The sequence below is a fragment of the Cricetulus griseus genome, chromosome 4 (genome assembly GCF_003668045.3).
Source record: "Cricetulus griseus strain 17A/GY chromosome 4, alternate assembly CriGri-PICRH-1.0, whole genome shotgun sequence".
NCBI classification, from domain to species: Eukaryota; Metazoa; Chordata; class Mammalia; order Rodentia; family Cricetidae; genus Cricetulus; species Cricetulus griseus.
Genome location: NC_048597.1, coordinates 66,867,787 through 66,885,478, shown reverse-complemented (window position 1 = coordinate 66,885,478; position 17,692 = coordinate 66,867,787). Strand labels below are relative to the sequence as shown.

Here is a 17,692-nt window from a genome sequence, read left to right as displayed (position 1 = left end):
AGGCAAGCTCTGCAGAGTCCTCTCTAAGCGTTGATTTGTTCAGCTTTAAGAGCTTGTAGCTGTCAAAGGCATGCCTTGAGGAAAGGTGCAGGGCCGGAATCCCATGCCAGGAGAATCATTGATGCCTGATGGACAGACAGCTTCTAGGCCTTTGTATAGGAATTGAAGTATGTCCTGTTAATCTCAAACTGTTTTGAGATGTTTTACAACTTTAACTAAAAGTTCCTAACCCTGTTTGTATTGCTCTGTGTTAAAATCTTTAAAGTGCTACTATCCCTGTGTACAGTGTTGCTGGCATGGTATGGTAGCACTGCTGTGATCCTAGAACTTAGGAGGCTGAGGGGGAGGAGCTGGCGTTTACCCAGACTGGGTTCAAATGACACAAAAGGATGACTGTCTAAGAACTTTTGCCTTTTCCCATATAGGTGATGGACCTAAGAAAAAAGTGTCTTAAATATCTGGATTCTATGGGACAAAAAGGCCACAGGATCTGTGAGATTCTTCTGTAAGTAAAGTCTGAAAGTCTCACTGCTGTGCTGGTTTTCCTCCATTGGATAATCTCTCCTCTGTTTAATACTAGGCTCTCTGGGTGGCTGTTTTAACATGTAGTTACGAAGTAATATGCTATGATATGAAGTGTTTGTCTTCAGGACTTCATTAGCTCCACCTTTTTGTCTAAAACTAACCTAGGAACTGATCTCAGCTGAGAGTTTGTTTTCTGGATCCTGGAAGGCAACTTTGCAGGTGTTTCAGTGTTAGGTGTATTTGCTAGAATCCTAACTGGAATTGCATTTCTTTGAATTTAAATTGTTATCCTGGGAGTTTTGGCCTGTAATCCTAAAGTCAGCTTGTGTCTCTGTATTTTCTGAGAGTGGGGCTCATTTCATAGAACTCGGATATTTAAAAGTGTCTGGTTTGTGCAGGCAAGTGTTCCAAATACAGTAGTCCCGTTGTGATGAGGTGTATGTTCCGGGTGAGCGTCTACAACTACAGGCAGTGCAGACCCCCCTGTGTGGACTGTGTTTCGTATGAAAACTGTGTTTTGTATGAAAACTCATGCTTCCCATGGGTCAGGAACCTCCTCTGCATTGTTACTTTTGCCTTCAGGGGCCATTATTAAGTAAAACAATTGTTACTTGGATGTAAGTATTCTCCTGTCCTTGTAGTCTGCTAATCGGACAGGAAATACCTATAGATGGATGATGGTATAGAGTGGGCTTCCTAAACATTCCCCACTTCCCTTTTCATCTGAGAAATTTCTGTGTGTTCCTAGGTACATAAAATAGTATATAATCAAACTTTTTTTTGTTTTTTTCGAGACAGGGTTTCTCTGTGGCTTTGGAGCCTATCCTGGAACTAGCTCTTGTAGACCAGGCTAGTCTCAGACTCACAAAGATCCACCTGCCTCTGCCCCCCCCCCCCCAGTGCTGGGATTAAAGGCGTGCACCACCAACGCCCGGCAATCAAACATTTTCTAATAAAAAGTGGGTCCTGGGTATTGAACTTAAAGTGGTTAGGGTTGGCAGCAGCTACCTAGGTGAACCATCTTGCTCAGCTCCTAGACAAGGTTTCTTTGTGTAGCCTTGGCTGTCCTGGAACTCATTCTGGAACTCACAGTGATCCACCTGTCTCTGCCTTCTGAGTGCTGAGATTGAAGGTGTGCAGCACCACTGCCCAGCCCAAACAGCATTTTTTGTTTGTTTGTTTTGTTTTGTTTTTTGAGACAGGGTTTCTCTGTGTAGCTTTGGAGCCTATCCTGGCACTTTCTCTGGAGACCAGATTGGCCTTGAACTCACAGAGATCTGCCTGCCTCTGCCTCCCGAGTGCTGGGACTAAAGGTGTGCACCACCAACGCCCGGCCCAAACAGCAATTTTTAAATAAAATCAGACATTCTAACGTAATACAAACCAGAGACATATTCATTTGAAACTTTTATGCTGGATAAAAAAATAGTAAAAGTCTTTTTTCTATAATTAGACAAATTTGTTTCTATAGGAGCAGAAAACTGTACAGTAAAAGCAGTGAAATTCATAATGTACAGTAGTCTCCAGTCTGAGGTGAGGCGTTTCGGTCAGCATTGGTTGGTGGTTGGTGTGTGATGGCACACACAGTGCATAGTACATGTATTGTATCTTGAGAACAAGCCTGTAGTGAAATGGTTGGTGCTGCTGATGCAGTATGGACCACTGTTGCTCAAACACCTCATTAGTTCATAATATCATAAACTGTATCATCACACATTTGATTCTGGCTGTTGAACATTAAGAAATCTGCTGTTGCCATAGCTTTGTGGCTGCCATCTTTAGTCACGTGGTCCCATATCATGTTGTGATATTTTAGAAGCTCTGCATAAAGTGGGTGGTACCAGATTTCCTCATGCTACTTACAACAGGGTGCACTTTAAAAGTTATGAAATGCTTATTCCTAGATCTGAGATAACTGAAACCACAGAAAGTAAAACTTGGAGAAGGGGAACTCCATTAGTAATTGCTAGAAACCTCCCTTAACAGCATAGCCACTTCTTCATTGTGCTGATTGGTTGTGTATTTAAAGTGCATCAATAAGGTTGATATGCTGGATAGTTTTATGTCAACTTGACACAAGCTAAAGTTATCAGTGAGGAAGGAGCCACAATTAAGAAAATGCCTCCATATGATCAGGCTTTAGGCAAGTTTATAGAGCATTTTATTAATTAGTGATTGATAGGGGAGGGTCCAGCCACTTGTGGGTGGTGCCTTCCCTGATGTGGCTGTCCTGGGTTCTGTAAGAATGAAGCCTGAGCAAGCTGGTAAGCAGCACCCTTTCATGGTTTCTGCATCAGCTCCTGCCTCCAAGTCCCTGCCCTGTTTGAGTTCCTGTCCTAGCTTCCTTTAGTGATAAACTAGAATGTGGATGTTTAAGCCAAATAAATCCTTTCCTCCCCAAGTTGTTTTTGGTCGTGGTGTTTTGTCACATCAATGGTAACCCCACAGTTGATGTCTTTGAAACTTTTGGCAACTACATCAAATGCAGCTCCCGCTTTTAACTTTAGTAAGGATGAACAGATGTACTACGTTCATTTTACAAAGAACAGTCATTGAAATAGTCCATTGTCTTTAAGGTGTAGTACCACCCTACCTCATCTCCAGTAGCTTGACCATGTTCCAGAAGAAAGCCATGTATCCAGAAGTTTATAGGCAGCACAAACTGAGCATGATGGTTTTGTTTATTTTAATAAAAGAGGACACAGTTGGGACAGTAGGGAAAGGGAGGACGGGTCTGGGAGGAGTTGGAGGAGGCAAGTGAGTATGATCAAAGTAGTACGAAATTCTCAAAGAGTAGAGAAGGTATTCACAATAGCTCATTTTTCCTTTTTCCTTAATATTTAGTGTAGATCTTTTTTTTTTATTTATGGTTGGCATAGATAAAAGTATAGAGAAGAAATATTTAATAGTCATATACTAAATTGTTTATAGTATATAGTATGGTTTATAGTATCCTTGTATTTACTATGTAAGGTGTTAAATGTAGACACATGTGTTGTCCCCTGCATAGAGATTTCCTAGTAAAATAACAAACACAAAGTAAGCTTTTTTTTTTTTTAAAGATTTATTTATTGTATATACAGTATTCTGTCTGCATGTATGCCTGCAGGCCAGGAGAGGGCACCAGATCTCATTGCAGATGGTTGTGAGCCACCATATGGTTGCTGGGAATTGAACTCAGGATCTCTAGAAGAGCAGCCACTACTCTTATCCGCTGAGCCATCTCTCCAGCCCCCAAAGTATGCTTTTCTATATAAAGTGTGAAGGGTACCTCCCAGGAGTGGTGTAGCTGGAAGTTCTATTTTTAGCAGTTTGAGAAAGCTCCACACTCATATCCATAGTGGCTATACCAATTTACATTTCTACCAACAGTGGATTAAGCCTGCTTTCCTTTCATACACACCAGCATTTGTCGTCATTTGTTTACCAAAGCCATTCTGAGTGTGATGAGGTCTCAGAATAGTTCTAATAATGTTGAACACTTCTTAAGTACATACTAACCTTTTGTCCTCTTTTGTGAATAATCTGTTGAGTCCATTCTTATAGTTGGCTTTTCTCAATGCTTAGTTCCTTGATTTCCTTGTATATTCTAGAAGCTGATCCTCTGAAGATTTTTCTCCTATTCTGTAGGCCATTTCTTTACTTAATTGACAGCTTCCTTTCCTATACAAAAGCCTTTTAATTTCATGAGACCACTGTTGTGGATGTTTGACTTCATTTCCTGAGCAGTCAGACTCTTGTTTAGATAGTCCTTACCTATGCCTGTAGTTTACAGTGTCCTCCTTTCTCCCCTAGCAGTTTCAGAGTTTCTGGTCTTAGGTTCAGGCCATAGATCCACTTGGAATTGTTTTTGTGCAGGGTGAGATAGAAGAAGAGTTTAGTTTCATTTTTTGTGGGTAGATAGCCAGTTTTCTCAGTACCTTCTGTTGAAGATGCTGTCTGTTCTGTGTATTTTAGGCATCTCTGTCAAATCTCAAGTGGCTGAAGTTGCATGGGTTCCCTATTGCATCCCATTCAATCATTGAATCTGTTTTTCCATCAGTACCATGCTGTTTTTATTAATACGGATCTATAATATAACTTCAAATCAGGTTTGGTGATAACTCCAGTGGTTTGGTTTTTGCTTAGGATTGCTTTTTTTGATGGTGGTGGTGAGGGGTAAGTGGTGTTTGGTTTTTTCCAAGACAGGGTTTCTCTGTATAACAGTCCTGGCTGTTCTGGAACCTGCTGTGTGGACCAGGCTGGTTTTGCCTCCCAAGTGCTGGGATTAAAGGTATGAGTCACCCCTGCCTGGTTTAAGAGTGCATTTCTATATCTGTGAAAAATGTCCCTGGATTTTTGGTTGAAGTTGGGTTTTTTGTTTTGTTTTGTTGGTTTTTCGAGACAGGGTTTCTCTGAAACAGTCCTGGTGTCCTGAAACTCATTCTGTAGATCAGGCTGGCCTGAATTTATAGAGATCCGCCTGCCTCTGCCTCCCAAGCGCTGGGATTAAAGGTGTATGCCACCACTGCCCGGTCTATATTGAGTTTTGTAAGATACCATTTTCATAATAGTGATTCTTCCAATCCGTAAGCATGCCTCTATTCTTTATATCTAGTGTCTTGATTTTTTTTTTTTTTTTTTTTTTTTCATTTTAGAGATCTTTCACATCCTTGGTTAGGTTTATTCCAAGGTACTTTTTCCTTTTTTGAGGCTGTTAGAAATTAGATTGCTTCCAAGATTTCAGTTTCTTTGTCATTGATGTATAAGAAGGACTTGTGTGTTGCTTCTATATCCTGCCACTGAACATGTATCAGTTCTAAGTTTTCTAGTGGAGTCTTTAGGGACTCCTATGTATAAAATAATAGCATCTGCAGGATGGGCCTTTGGCATCCTCCTTTGTTTGTATCCCTTTATGTGTTTTTCATGTCTTGCTCCAGCTAAGGCTTCCAATACTGGACTGAATAAGAGTGGGAAAGTTGGACACCCTGTTTTGTCTTGTTCCTTATTTTGGTGGGAATGCTTTATGTGTTTCCCCGTTTAATATCATGTTGGCTATAGGCTGTCATATGTAGACTTGATTGTATTATGATTTTTTTTCCCCCAATCTAAGTTTTTTCAGAACCTTTAACATGAAGGAGTGTTGGGTTTTGTCAGAGCTTTTTCTACATCTATCAGGATGCCCTTGGGGTTTCTGTCCTTGGTTCCATTTATGTAACTTAGAACATTTACTGGTTGACACATGTTGCATCCTTGTATCTCTGGTCAAGTTGCACCACCAGCTTCATCATGGTGAATGAACTTTTTGATGTGTTCTTGGATTCAGTTTGCAAGTATTTAGTTTAAGTTCATTTAACTAGCATGTTGGTCCCCTCACCCCACCCCCCACCCCATGTCTTTTATCTGCCTTTGGTTTGGAAGTGTTTCTTTTTCTATGGAGTGGCTTGAGGAGCACTGGAGGGTTTTATAAACGTCACCATCACTCCATCTGGGCCTGGACTGCTTTTTGTTGGAGAGCTTTAATTGCTGCTTACATCCCATTGCTTGATACAGATCTTTTTAAACTATTCATCTCATCTTGGTTCAGTTTTGGTAAGCTACAGTATCACGGAATTCATCCATTTCTTTTTAATTTCACAGCTTAGTGGAATATAGATTTTCAACACAAGACCTGGGGTTTTGTATAAGTTTTATTTTTTGTTTATTTTAGTTTGATGTGAATGGGTGTTTTGCCTGAATGTAAATCTGGGCACCATGTTTGTGAAGCACCCAAGAAGGCCAGAAGAGGGCTTCAGATCCTTGAGACTAGACTTAGAGACATCGGTGAGCTGCCATGTAGGTGTTGGGAATTGAACCCAGGTCCTCTGGAAAAGCAGCCAGTGCTTTTACCCACTGAGCCATCTGTAGCCTCCAGACATGATGTTTTTAATTTCTCGCTGGTATCTGATGTGATGGCTCCTTTTCACCTCTAATTGTCTAAGTTGGTGTCTTTCTCTCTCTTTTAGACAGGGTTTCTCTATGTAACAGCTCTGGCTGTCCTGAAACTCACTCTGTAGACCCGACTGGCCTTGAATTCACAGAGATCCATCTTCCTCTACCTCCCCAAGTGCTGGGGTTCCAGGCATGCACCACTACTGTCTTCTCTGTTTTTGTTGGTTTGGTTAAGGGTCTGTCAGTCTTGTTTATCTTTTCAAAGAACCAACTCTTAGTTTCAATGATTCTTTGTATTTTTTTCTTTTCGGTTTCTATTTCATTAATTTCTAGACTGATCATAATGATTTCTTTCCATCTGCTTACTTGAGGTTTACCCTTTCTTCCCCCCAAAGAAACCTTTAAGGTGCCTTCAGTCAGTTACTTGAAATGTCTCTGATTTCTTCATCAGCATTTAGAGCTGTAAATGTCTCTTACAGGGCTGTTTTCATTGTGTCCGAGAGGTTTTGGAACATTATTTTCATTGTCATTCAGTTCTGGGGATGTTTTTATTTCCTCAGGACCCATTCACTGTTAAGTAGCATGTTGTTTAATGGACATCAGTATATGTATGCATTAGGGTCTTTCTTGATGTTCATTTGTAGACATAGTCTGTTGTGATGAAATAGGATATAAGCTCACTTTTCCTATATTTGTTAAGACTAAACTTGAGTATCAAATTCCTGCTGTTTTATTGGGTTTGTATTTTTTTGGGTTTTCCTTACTTAGTATTTAATTCTAGCATGGTTCATCTGTTCTGTGGCCCCATGGATAGGTGTTTTGTTTTTTGTTTTTTGTTTTTTCCCTCTTTAGTCAGGATAGCTTTAACTGTCCTCTGCAGAGTTGGCTTGGTGTGGTCATAAATTATCAGATTTTTTTTTTCAGTTGTGGCAGGTAACTTTGCTTGCGTATATTATTCCACACTGTCAGTTAACTTTTAAAACTTGAAATACATCATCCTAATCACTTCTGGATTTTAAAGCTTGATGATTAATCTGTGGTGTTGCTCTTGCCTCCCACTCTCGATGTACTTCCTGTTGTGTGTCGTTAGCATTCCAACTGGAATATGATCAGGGAGGGCTTTTTCTGCTCTGCTGGGTCCTAAAAAACTCCTGTATCTAGGCTGGCATTTGTTTTCCTAACTCTAAGAAATTTTCTGCTATGATTCTTTCGGAAATGCTTTCTATGCCTTTAGAATGAGATTTCTCCTTCTGTGCTTATAACCCATGAAAGTATCTTTTCAGAATGCCGTGTATATCTTGGACTTCCCACCAGTACCTTTTTGTTTTTTATCTTTATCCTTGTTGGATTGTTTCACTTCCTCTCTGTCCTCTCCTTAAGTCCTTCTATTGCTGATACTTTCAGTGTTACGTTTTGGCATTTGTTTTATTTCCAGCATTTCAGGATTTCAGGTTGACTTCCCCCGTCTCTCTCTGTCTCTGTCTCTGACTCTCTCTCTCTCTCTCTCTCTCTCTCTCTCGCTCTCTCTCGCTCTCTCTCGCTCTCTCGCTCTCGTTTCTCTCTCTGTTGATTTTCTCTTTTCTAACATCCACCACCTTTATTTTGTTCGTCTGTTTGTATCCTTGAACATGCTTGTAATCATGATCTTGAATTCTTTGGGGTTTCATCTAACTCACTCTCATTAGATACCATTACTGTATGGGTAGTTGTTTCTAGAGAAGTTAGGCTGTCTTGGTTTTTTTCCTGTTCCTTATTACTGCTTTGGGATTTACACATCTGGTGTTATGCCTTTGTTTGCTTAGTTGATTTTTTTTTTAATTTAATTTAATCTTGTTGTTTTGCTTGTTTTTGTTGGTGTGTTTTTCAGTTTTTCAGTTTTGGTTTTTTTGAGACAGAGTCTCTCTACATAGCCTCAACTGCCCTGGAACTAGGTTGGCATCAGATTCACAAATCTGCCTGCCTCTGCCTCCCGAGTGCTGGGATTAAAGGCATACATCATCACACCCAGCTGATTTCTCTTTTTAATCAGCTGTATTCTTTCAGTATTGAACTATTGGCAGTATTTAGGTAGGACTTGGATGTGGTAGAGTTGTGTAGTTCAGAAAACGGTTCCTCGGCCCAGGAGCTCCAGGTGCCTGCTGTGAGTAAAATGTGTGCATCCCCAGAGCATGTTAACTAGGAGAGCACCCACAGCTGTTTGCTATTGCCGCTGTGCAGTTGCCGTGCTCACCTCACCTTTAACAAGGACCCTCCGATTTAATAACTTACAGGATAAATAAGCAAGGATAATGTGGGGTGTATTCAGATCTTAGTCAGTCAGGTTAATGGGAGGGAGGTATGGTGAGGAAGGAGGAGGAGTAGATGGGCTTGGAGAAAAAATCAGGGTGGGTAAAGAAAAAAGGGAGAGTTGGAGCACTGTTGAGGCCACAGATTTTAGAGTGCTAAAGCTGTAGAATATTACAGAAGGTAAAAGAGGAGGGGATATGGTTAAGAAAAAAAGGGGCAGTATGTGAAACACAGTTGAAGAGAACAGTACAGAATGCTGTCTGGGGGTGGAGCTGGAGAGATGGCTCAGGGGTTAAGAGCACTGGCCCTCAATTCCCAGCACCCGCATGGCAGCTCACAACTGTCTGTAACTCCAAGACCTGACACCCTCACACAGTCATACATGCAGGCAAAACACCCATGCACATAATAAATAAATAGAAAAAGAACACTTTCGGGTAAACCAGGTGGAGAAACATAGTCCTAAAATCTAAGCAAACAAAAGCAAAGCCATCATGAGACATACATGCCAGAGTTATAATTAAATCATAGAAAATAGGTATATATAAAAAAAACACTCATGGAGTGAATTGCTCACAGCTACACTGAGTTGAAAGGTGAAGTTCTCAGATTTTGCTGGCTCCAGTTAAAGTTGCATGTGGTGCTGTGTAGTTGGGGCTCTGGCCTGTCAGACTAGAGGTGGCAGGTCCTTTCCCGGTAATTCCCTTGGCCCCCTGTGCCCCACTGTGGCCTTTCCTGGTGCTGCAGATCAGCGCAGCCCTTCCTGCAGTCTCTGATGCTTCCTCCTGGGCAGCTCATTAAGCAGGCCAGCATGCTGCTGGGATGCTTGTGGAAAGCCGCTTAGCTTTCCTGCCTGCTTCTCTGTCCAGCTCTCCCTGGCGTAGTAAGTTCCTTTACAGCTGTCTCTTTCAGGGTAAGACAGAGCTTTTGTTTTGAGACAGTCTTGTTACATACCCAGACTTCCCTCAAGCGTGGACTTCTCCTGCCTCAGCCTCCTGGGTGCTAGCATTAAAGACTACCATGAGCAGTGCTTTTCCATTGAATATAGGGTGAATTCCTGATTGTGTGTACTAGAGCTGGTCTAAAGAACTAGAAAAACACATAGCCAATTGGTAATTGAGTGGCTGTTTCAGGAGGTTTTGTTTTTTTAAACATGTATAATTTTCACTAGCAGGAAAGGAAAACCTAAAAAGTAAAAATATAATTATATTTCTAAAAATAGATCCAGATTTGAGAATGACATCCCTCCTGAACATCACAAAGTCCTTTTTAATCACAGTGGGTGGTCTCCTGGGGCTTCATTGGTACATTTATTATTTGTTTTTTCTTTTCTTTAGTCAGTATTTGCAGGATGAAAGTAAGACCAAAAGAAATATAGATCTCAATCTCTTAGAGTGGACCCACTACAGCATGAAGCCACATGTAAGTGATGCTTGTCTGTGTTTCTTTATTTCACTCATTCTGTAAGCATACATTTTCCTGGAGAGAGAGAGAGAGAGAGAGAGAGAGAGAGAGAGAGAGAGAGAGAGAGAGAGAGAGAGAGAGAGACTAAAGGTTGAATTTAGGGTCTGTGGATACAACCCTAAATTAGTCATATAAGGCTTATATTTCTTAAGTGGCCTATTTCTGAACCTATAGCCATCAGTATAACCAAGATAGTTGCTTCTTGTCTTTTATCTTGCTTTAAATATAAACTGTTTTGGGAAAACCCAGTCTCAGGTCTGAAAATGGCCCCAGGGTACTGTGAGATCAAAGGCAGGCAGACCCATGACTGTGCAAACTGCAGCTTATGGTCCATGTAGACAGAAGCATGGCACAAGGTGGCATCAGGTCCAGTGACTACCTCTGATTGGCTCAGAAGGTTAGGTCACAATAGAAATGACTTCTTCTAACCATGATTATCCTAGTTTTTCTCAAGCTGAATATCAGAGACTAAAGGCACAATCTGTGTATTCAGTGTCAAAGTCTGGTCCTACAGCTCCCATACGTACCACTCCAGTGGCTTTACCTGCCACAGTATGCTCGGAAAGTATGCCACAGTATGCTGGGAAAACTGACCAGGTTCAAGTCAGGTTCAGTTAGGGTCACAGTTCAAGATGGCCACAGTCATGTCTTCAAGCCAAGATTGGGGTGATACAGGCCTGGACACACAGCTTTTTCCATATGGGCTTATCTTCTGATGTTCTTAGAGCCACTTGCTCCTAGTTAGGTTTCTGCCTCAGGGACACGACTGACTGACTACTCAATGAATGATCCTAGTTGGTTAAAACCTGAGATGGTTTTCTCATCTCACTTGAAACTGTAGGGATCCTAAGCATCGGGCCGTTGTCTGATTGTTAGGACCATGTAACCTCTGTGGTACTGAAGTAGATTCTGTGTCTCCAGCATATTTAAAATTTATAATAATCTGAAATAGTTGTCACTGGTATTCTTGCAGTGAATCAGATGTTGTTCCTTTTCCCAACTCTCATCATGTTTGATGGGTTCTGTTTAGCTTAGAACTCTGGTGTGCTTTACTGCTTTCTTCTGTGGCATATTTCTGTGGGGCCTCATATTGTGTCATGATTAGGGTTTTTATACCACAAAGAATCAGAATTGTGTTTGTGTGTGCATCTGTGTTTGTGCAACACCAGATTTATCCACCATCATTGTACTGTTCTTTCACAGTGATATTTAGAAAGAGACTAAGGAATATATATGTAATTTACCTTTTCCTCTTTCTTTGTGTTCTGTTTTAGGAGATTCCTCAACAGTTGAACGGGAGTGATTGTGGAATGTTTACTTGTAAATATGCAGATTATATTTCTAGGGACAAACCTATCACATTTACTCAGGTGAGTCCAAGCTTCTTGTCCTGCACTTACTTGCTACTTCACTTTGGCAGTGCCTTGCATACTTCAGGCTCGACAGACAGACAGAGTATTGCTAAGAACCTTAGGTAAGGCCCCACTCAGAGTCAGTGGTGCACATGCTCATCATAGGGTGTATTCTTGGGCTTGATGAAGAATTCTTGATGACCAGTAGGATAATTTGCTTATCCTTGACCTCTGTTTTTGGTTGGTTCATATGTGTTACTGTGTTAGCTGAAGGGAGGCATGTGAGAATAGATGACAGCGAGAGGAAGGCCGCCTATGACAGAATAAGTGGATGGTGCTCTCCTTTCTGAAAGATGTGATGCTTGAGAGGAAGTCCAAGTGTCTGCTTGAGTTAACCCCGATTAGGAAGATTTCTCCTTCATAGACCTCTGTTTGATAGCTCCTGTACACTAAGCAAACTGTTGATTGAATAGTAGAACTAAACACTTTGGAGGAACATGAAGTACCATGGCTCTCCTTCTGACTTCCTAGCTTTCCAGTCTCAGAGAATACACTCACTATTGATTAGTCTCAGAAGTTTTATTAGGGGTAAAAGTAATGCTTTACTGAGGTTTACATGATTTATTTTTTGGAGAGAGACAGGGTCTCCTGTACCACAAGCTGGCCTGGAAATCACTGTGTAGCCAAGGATGACCTTGGTACGTCTCCTCCTCCTGCCTCTGCCTCCTACTTGCTATGATTATAAATGTGCACCACTGTGCATATTGGGTAAATAGTCTCCTGAGCCCTTGGATGTCTTGAACTATTTAAAATAACTTAAGAACCATGTATTAAGGCTGTGCATGGTGGTACATGCCTCTAAGCACTAGGAAGGCAGAGAGAGACCTGAGGGTCTCTGTGAGTTTTGGGGCAGTCTGATTTGCATAGTGAGTGCCAGGTCAGCCAGGACTACGTAGTGAGAGACCTTGTTCTCTGCCCCCCCCCCCAAGAAAAATCGTGTATTAAGATTTTTGCTACACACATCCCCTGGAAACTCAGTAGTGTATAATAGAACTATAGCTCCACCTGTGTATAACAGTGCACCACAAATAGGCCAAAGGTGGGAACTTTTTAATTTTTCAAGAGAGGTTTCTCTGTGTGGCCCTGGCTGTCTTGGAACTCACCCTGTAGACCAGGCTGGCTTCAAACTCACAGAGATCCACCTGCCTCTGCCTCCTGAGTGCTGGAACTAAATGCATGTGTTGCTACTGCCTAGCTTTTTCCTGCCTTTTAAATAAAGGTCATTTAAATTGAAACCAGGGCTTCATAAACACTAGGCAAGACCTGTACCAGCAAGCCATACCTTGTAGTGAAGTTTCCTATTATACAACTGTTGGACATTTCCTTTTGGGTATTTTTTTTTTTTTTTTTTTTTTACTATTTTATCATTGTCCCTGTAGTATATGATTCTGTATTCAGCTTTGGTTTTTCTTAACTTGTAAGTGCATACGTATACACATGTAGTTACACACTAATGTAAGCTGGGTATGAGACACTTGTAGTCCCAGAACTGGGGAGCCTGAGGCAGGAGAAGCTTGTGACCACAGCCAGCTTAGGCTGTTTAGCAAACAAACACTTTTGTCAAACATGGCAACACGTGCCTGTAATCCCACCACTGGAGGTGTAGGTGGGAAGATCAGGACGAGAAGGCCTTCTTAGCTAAAAATTACTCCCATTGTGCTTCAGAAATCTCTGTGTGATGTAAAGTGGTCAAGCAGATGGACATGTGCATCCTGAGTTATTTATGTTATGACACCTAAAGGCTGTGTGCTGTGATACTGTGCACAGAAGTGTGTAATACTGTTGTTTGTGGGATTTTTTTCAGCACCAGATGCCTCTCTTCCGGAAGAAGATGGTGTGGGAAATCCTTCATCAGCAGTTGCTGTGACAATGCCCTGACCTGGGCCTTCTAGCTGCTGGTGGTTCTTTCATGGATGTTTCCATATACCTCATGCACTATGGGTAAAAAGTCCCCATATCATTTCTGTTCTTTCACAGGTACTGAGCTGTCAAGAGTGCATGAAAGCCTCTCCACAGGAGCCCTGACTTGAGGTGTGGAGGGGCTGCTTGCAACCCTGTTTGTAAGGCTGTGCCTGCTCAGAGCCCTGGACTGTTCATCCCATACAAGAACAAATGCTAATTAATGTTTTTTGTTTTAAAGAGTTATTTCCATATGAATGTGGGAAATGCAGGATTTGTTCTATGAATTGTTTTTTTCTGTATATTTGTTCACATGTATTCATTCACTCATTTGCAAACATTGGGCAGTGCCCTTTTCTCACTGCTCTTTTATAATTAACTATAAATAATTTGTTTGAACTATTTATTTCTGAGAAGAATGTTAATCAAACTGCCACTTCCTGCTGCAGAGGGACACATCAGCAGGGGGCGGAGGGGGTGTTCACCAGCTTCTCTAATGCTGGAGTAGGAACTGCCAACATGAAGTGAAGGTTCTCTCTAAAATGCCAGAAGAAATGACGATGCTGAGGTGTAGGGATCTGGTTGCCTTTTAGAGAGTCTGGCACTATGACTAGGGCACAGTTCATGGAATATGGCCAAGGAACCAGGTCTGTGCATCCTCAGACCAGCACGTGCTCATCTTAGAGACTTTCTTTTCTAGAACTGAAGTAGCTTGGCTTCCTCTCGAAACTGGATTCAAAGTAACTGTGACCATAAATATTTCATCTTGGGTGTGGTTAATATGAACCTCACATTGGTAAAGGGCTGGCCTGAATTGTCTATTTCAGAAGATGCTCCTCAATTTAAGCCTATTTTTCCTCAGAGTTTTTTTTTTTTAAATATATATAAAGCTGAAATTAAGTTCTTGGCTCATTAGCATGCCCTACTCCAGTCCCACTGAGCCTCCAAGAGAGATTTAGTACTTGGCTCTGAGGTTGCCCGTTTTACAGTCATCTATTTTGCATATGAAAGTTTGTATTTAACTTTTTTGTTCATTAAAAATCTTACAGATGTGGTTATGCATTTTTAATTTCAGAAAGTTGGTCAGAGCATATTTTGCAAGATCTAGTGCCTAGTGTTGCTTTTATGATGTAATAAAAGACCATCTGGCAGAACCTAGAATATGCTGATAATTTCTTCTCTTTTCTCGACTTCAACTTTCCAAACTTGTTCTGGCACAAAAAGAAGATAAACTTAGAAAAGCTGTGCACATGTTAGACACAAGTATCTATACGTGCTCTTGGGAATCCTGGCAGTGGTCAGAGGTTGTAGCCACAGAAACCTATTTTTTTCTGAAACTTGAAGGGGCCTTGGTATGGAAGCTGGGCCTGTGGTGTGATTAAAATGGCTGAGCCTACCCAACAAGACCTGGTGGCCCAGCCAGACCTGGGAGCATGTGGTCCAAGGTTCAGGGATGGACTGTTTGTGCTCCTTCCTCCACAAGGACAGACTGCATAGAGACCCCTTCCACTCCCCCAAATTGTCCTCTGACCTCCACACTCACACAAGGACAGGCGCACTGCAATGGTAGGGAGTACATCTTAAAAGGAATTAAGGGCCTTGGATCAGGTTTGTGTTGGCCAAGTCTCTCTTGGATGTTTTTGTTCTCTGCCCAGGTGAGTGACACTGTGCTTGGTGTGGTGCTCCAGGGGCATCCCATGAGCTTGCCGCCATGTGTGCTCTTGAGAGGCATTCTTAACTCAGAACAGGAAACTAGAGATGTGGGTCATCAGTAAGACCATGGTCACTTTGAGTCTCAGCCCAGCAGCCATGTCACAAGCTGCTCCCGTCTGTAATCCTAGTTCTGGGGGAAGAGGCAGGAGGATCAGACGCTGCCTCGGGAACGGGAGGAGTGATGGAGGACAACTGACCCTGCTTCCGGCCTTCTCATGTACACATCCACACACGTGCATGCAGCGCACAGTAAATCTTTACAGAACATAGTAAAATAGGTGAGTACAGATGGTACGCCGCAGTTACACTACTCTGCCACATTCCTGAATCCAAGCTATGGCACCCCAAGGCATGGTTCTCTAGGTACTGGCATGTCTCCCTTGGTACAAGGAAGTGTGTGGGCAATGGAATTGTTACAATCAAACATGAAAAAAATAAAAATGGGTGCTAAAAACAGCTATTGTCGTAACTGTCAAGTCAGCAAAATTAAAGCCAGTGATTGTGTCTGTGAAATTTTGATTTTGGGACCTGAAAAAATGTTGCATTGTTCTGTTTAGCCCAGTCTCTCTGAAAATGAGTAAATTTTAAGAAATACATAATGTTGGTGACTTGTCTTTCAGCAATCGAATGCTTTATGGTTGGTCTTTAACCTTGGCTTGTGGTTAGGGAAAGCTATCCAACCATCTCCAAAGATTCCATATTCTAACCCAATTGATTAAGGCGGTTAGAAAGCCCTGCTCCTTCTCTCCCAAGTCCTGAACACACTTGGGGACTGCCGAGGGGACATTAGGTGTTTGCCTATACTGAGAGAGAGGATATGCATGGTGCTGGGGCTTCATGTGGGTGTGGGGATTGTTCCTGAAGGTAGAGCAAACCCCAAATACAGAAACAACATAAAATATGGTAGTATTTAAACCCACATTGTTTAAATGGCTTTGTGAGCTAATTTTGAGAAGACCTCCATATAAGTTTTTAGAATTATTTGTAAGGTGGAGATACAGCTGGCTTGCTGGTTTATTATTTTTAATATACACAAAGATGATTTTGGGTGTGTTGGAAGGTATAGTAATTTTATCTATTTACCAATAAATTAATCTCTTAAGTGGTTTTTAGATTTTGTATTGAAACTCATTAATATATTTTATTCTATGATCAATATACAACATGTACACAATTATTTTGTGAAATGTTGCTTTTTCCAACTGAAGCGATGACTCAGCAGTTACGAGCACTCGCTGTTTTGTAGAGGACCGTAAATTTTAATCCCACCATCCTCGAAGGACAGCTTACAATGGCCTATATTTCTAACTCCAGGGAATTTAACACCCTCTTCTGGGTTCTGGATGCTCATACATGGTATTCACTAACATAGACACACAAGAGTGGACCAGCTGGAGAGATTGTCAAGAACACTTGCTTCTACTCCCATGGGATCCAATGTTCCCTTTTGGCCTCCTTGGGCATCTGCACTCCTACACACAAACACACACACATAGATAATCAAAAATAAAAGTTTTGAGATACCCCTCCCCCAGGCCTGTCGTATAATACATAAATCAGGTTGGCCTTGAATCCACAGAGGTCTGCCCACCTCTGCCTCACCAGTGCTGGGACTAAAAGCATGCACCAGTAAGCCCAGCTCTAAATTTTCTTTTTAAGTTTTCGTTTTCATTTTGAAGTGCTGGGGCTATCCAGGTCTTTGGTGTGCTGGGCAAGTGTGCTGTCACAGAAATAGACCCCAGCCATAGTTGAAAACACTGCTCTCAATGACTGAAAGCAAAACAAAAGGTTTTGAAAGATAGGCTGTGGGAGAAGAGGGAGGGAGGGAGGGAGAAAAAGGCACATGCTGTTTAAGATGATTCATCTAAATCTAGGCAAAAAGGCTAGAACCGTCCAGATCCTTGATGGAAGTCTGTGGGGTAATCACTGGGTTGTACATTGTCCTAAATACATTCAGTAGTAGATGATAAGACAGGGAATCTGGGATTGACAGGATGGCCCAACATTCAGCTGAGTTCACTTCCTAGAACCTTCAGTGGAAAGAGACAACCAGCGTGCCAAAAGTTGTCATCTGACCTCCATATGCAGTGCTAATACACACAAATTCAGATTTAGGTCTGGCTCAGCGAATGTGAGAAGTGTGTCTTTTCTTCCTGGAGATACATAGCCTACGTGAAGCTTTTACATTAACAAATTATGCCTTTTTACTATGTTTTGAGAAAGGTGTCTCTAAGGCTTGCCTGGAACTCACTTTAAAGTCCAGGCTCACCTCAAGCCTACTGCAATCCTTCTGCCTCAGCCTCCTGAGTGCTGGTATTACAGGCATGCACAACTATGCCTAGCTAAATAATGCCTTAGCCTAGCATCTTTCAAATGTAGATATTGACTCCTACAGAACTATTTACAGGAAACAGACAGCCAGAACAACATACAGTTCTTCGGGGCATGCGCTTCAAATATATAAAGAAAAGTTCTTCTACCCC

The 17,692-nt window shown here is 41.7% G+C and overlaps 1 protein-coding gene across 2 annotated transcripts in view; it reads left to right on the top strand.

The window, feature by feature from the left end:
• Senp2 (SUMO specific peptidase 2) overlaps positions 1 to 14,657 on the top strand; it is a 43,401-nt gene extending 28,744 nt beyond the window's left edge. Inside the window, exons 14-17 of one of the 2 annotated variants that reach the window (XM_027413007.2) lie at positions 426 to 505; positions 10,059 to 10,143; positions 11,460 to 11,555; positions 13,402 to 14,657. In XM_027413007.2, the coding sequence (XP_027268808.1) occupies positions 426 to 505; positions 10,059 to 10,143; positions 11,460 to 11,555; positions 13,402 to 13,464 (324 nt within the window). In that variant the 3' untranslated portion in view covers positions 13,465 to 14,657. The remainder of the gene's footprint in view (positions 1 to 425; positions 506 to 10,058; positions 10,144 to 11,459; positions 11,556 to 13,401) is intronic. The other variant, XR_004769974.1, reaches the window with a different exon arrangement.
• The last annotated feature ends 3,035 nt before the right edge of the window (positions 14,658 to 17,692 follow it).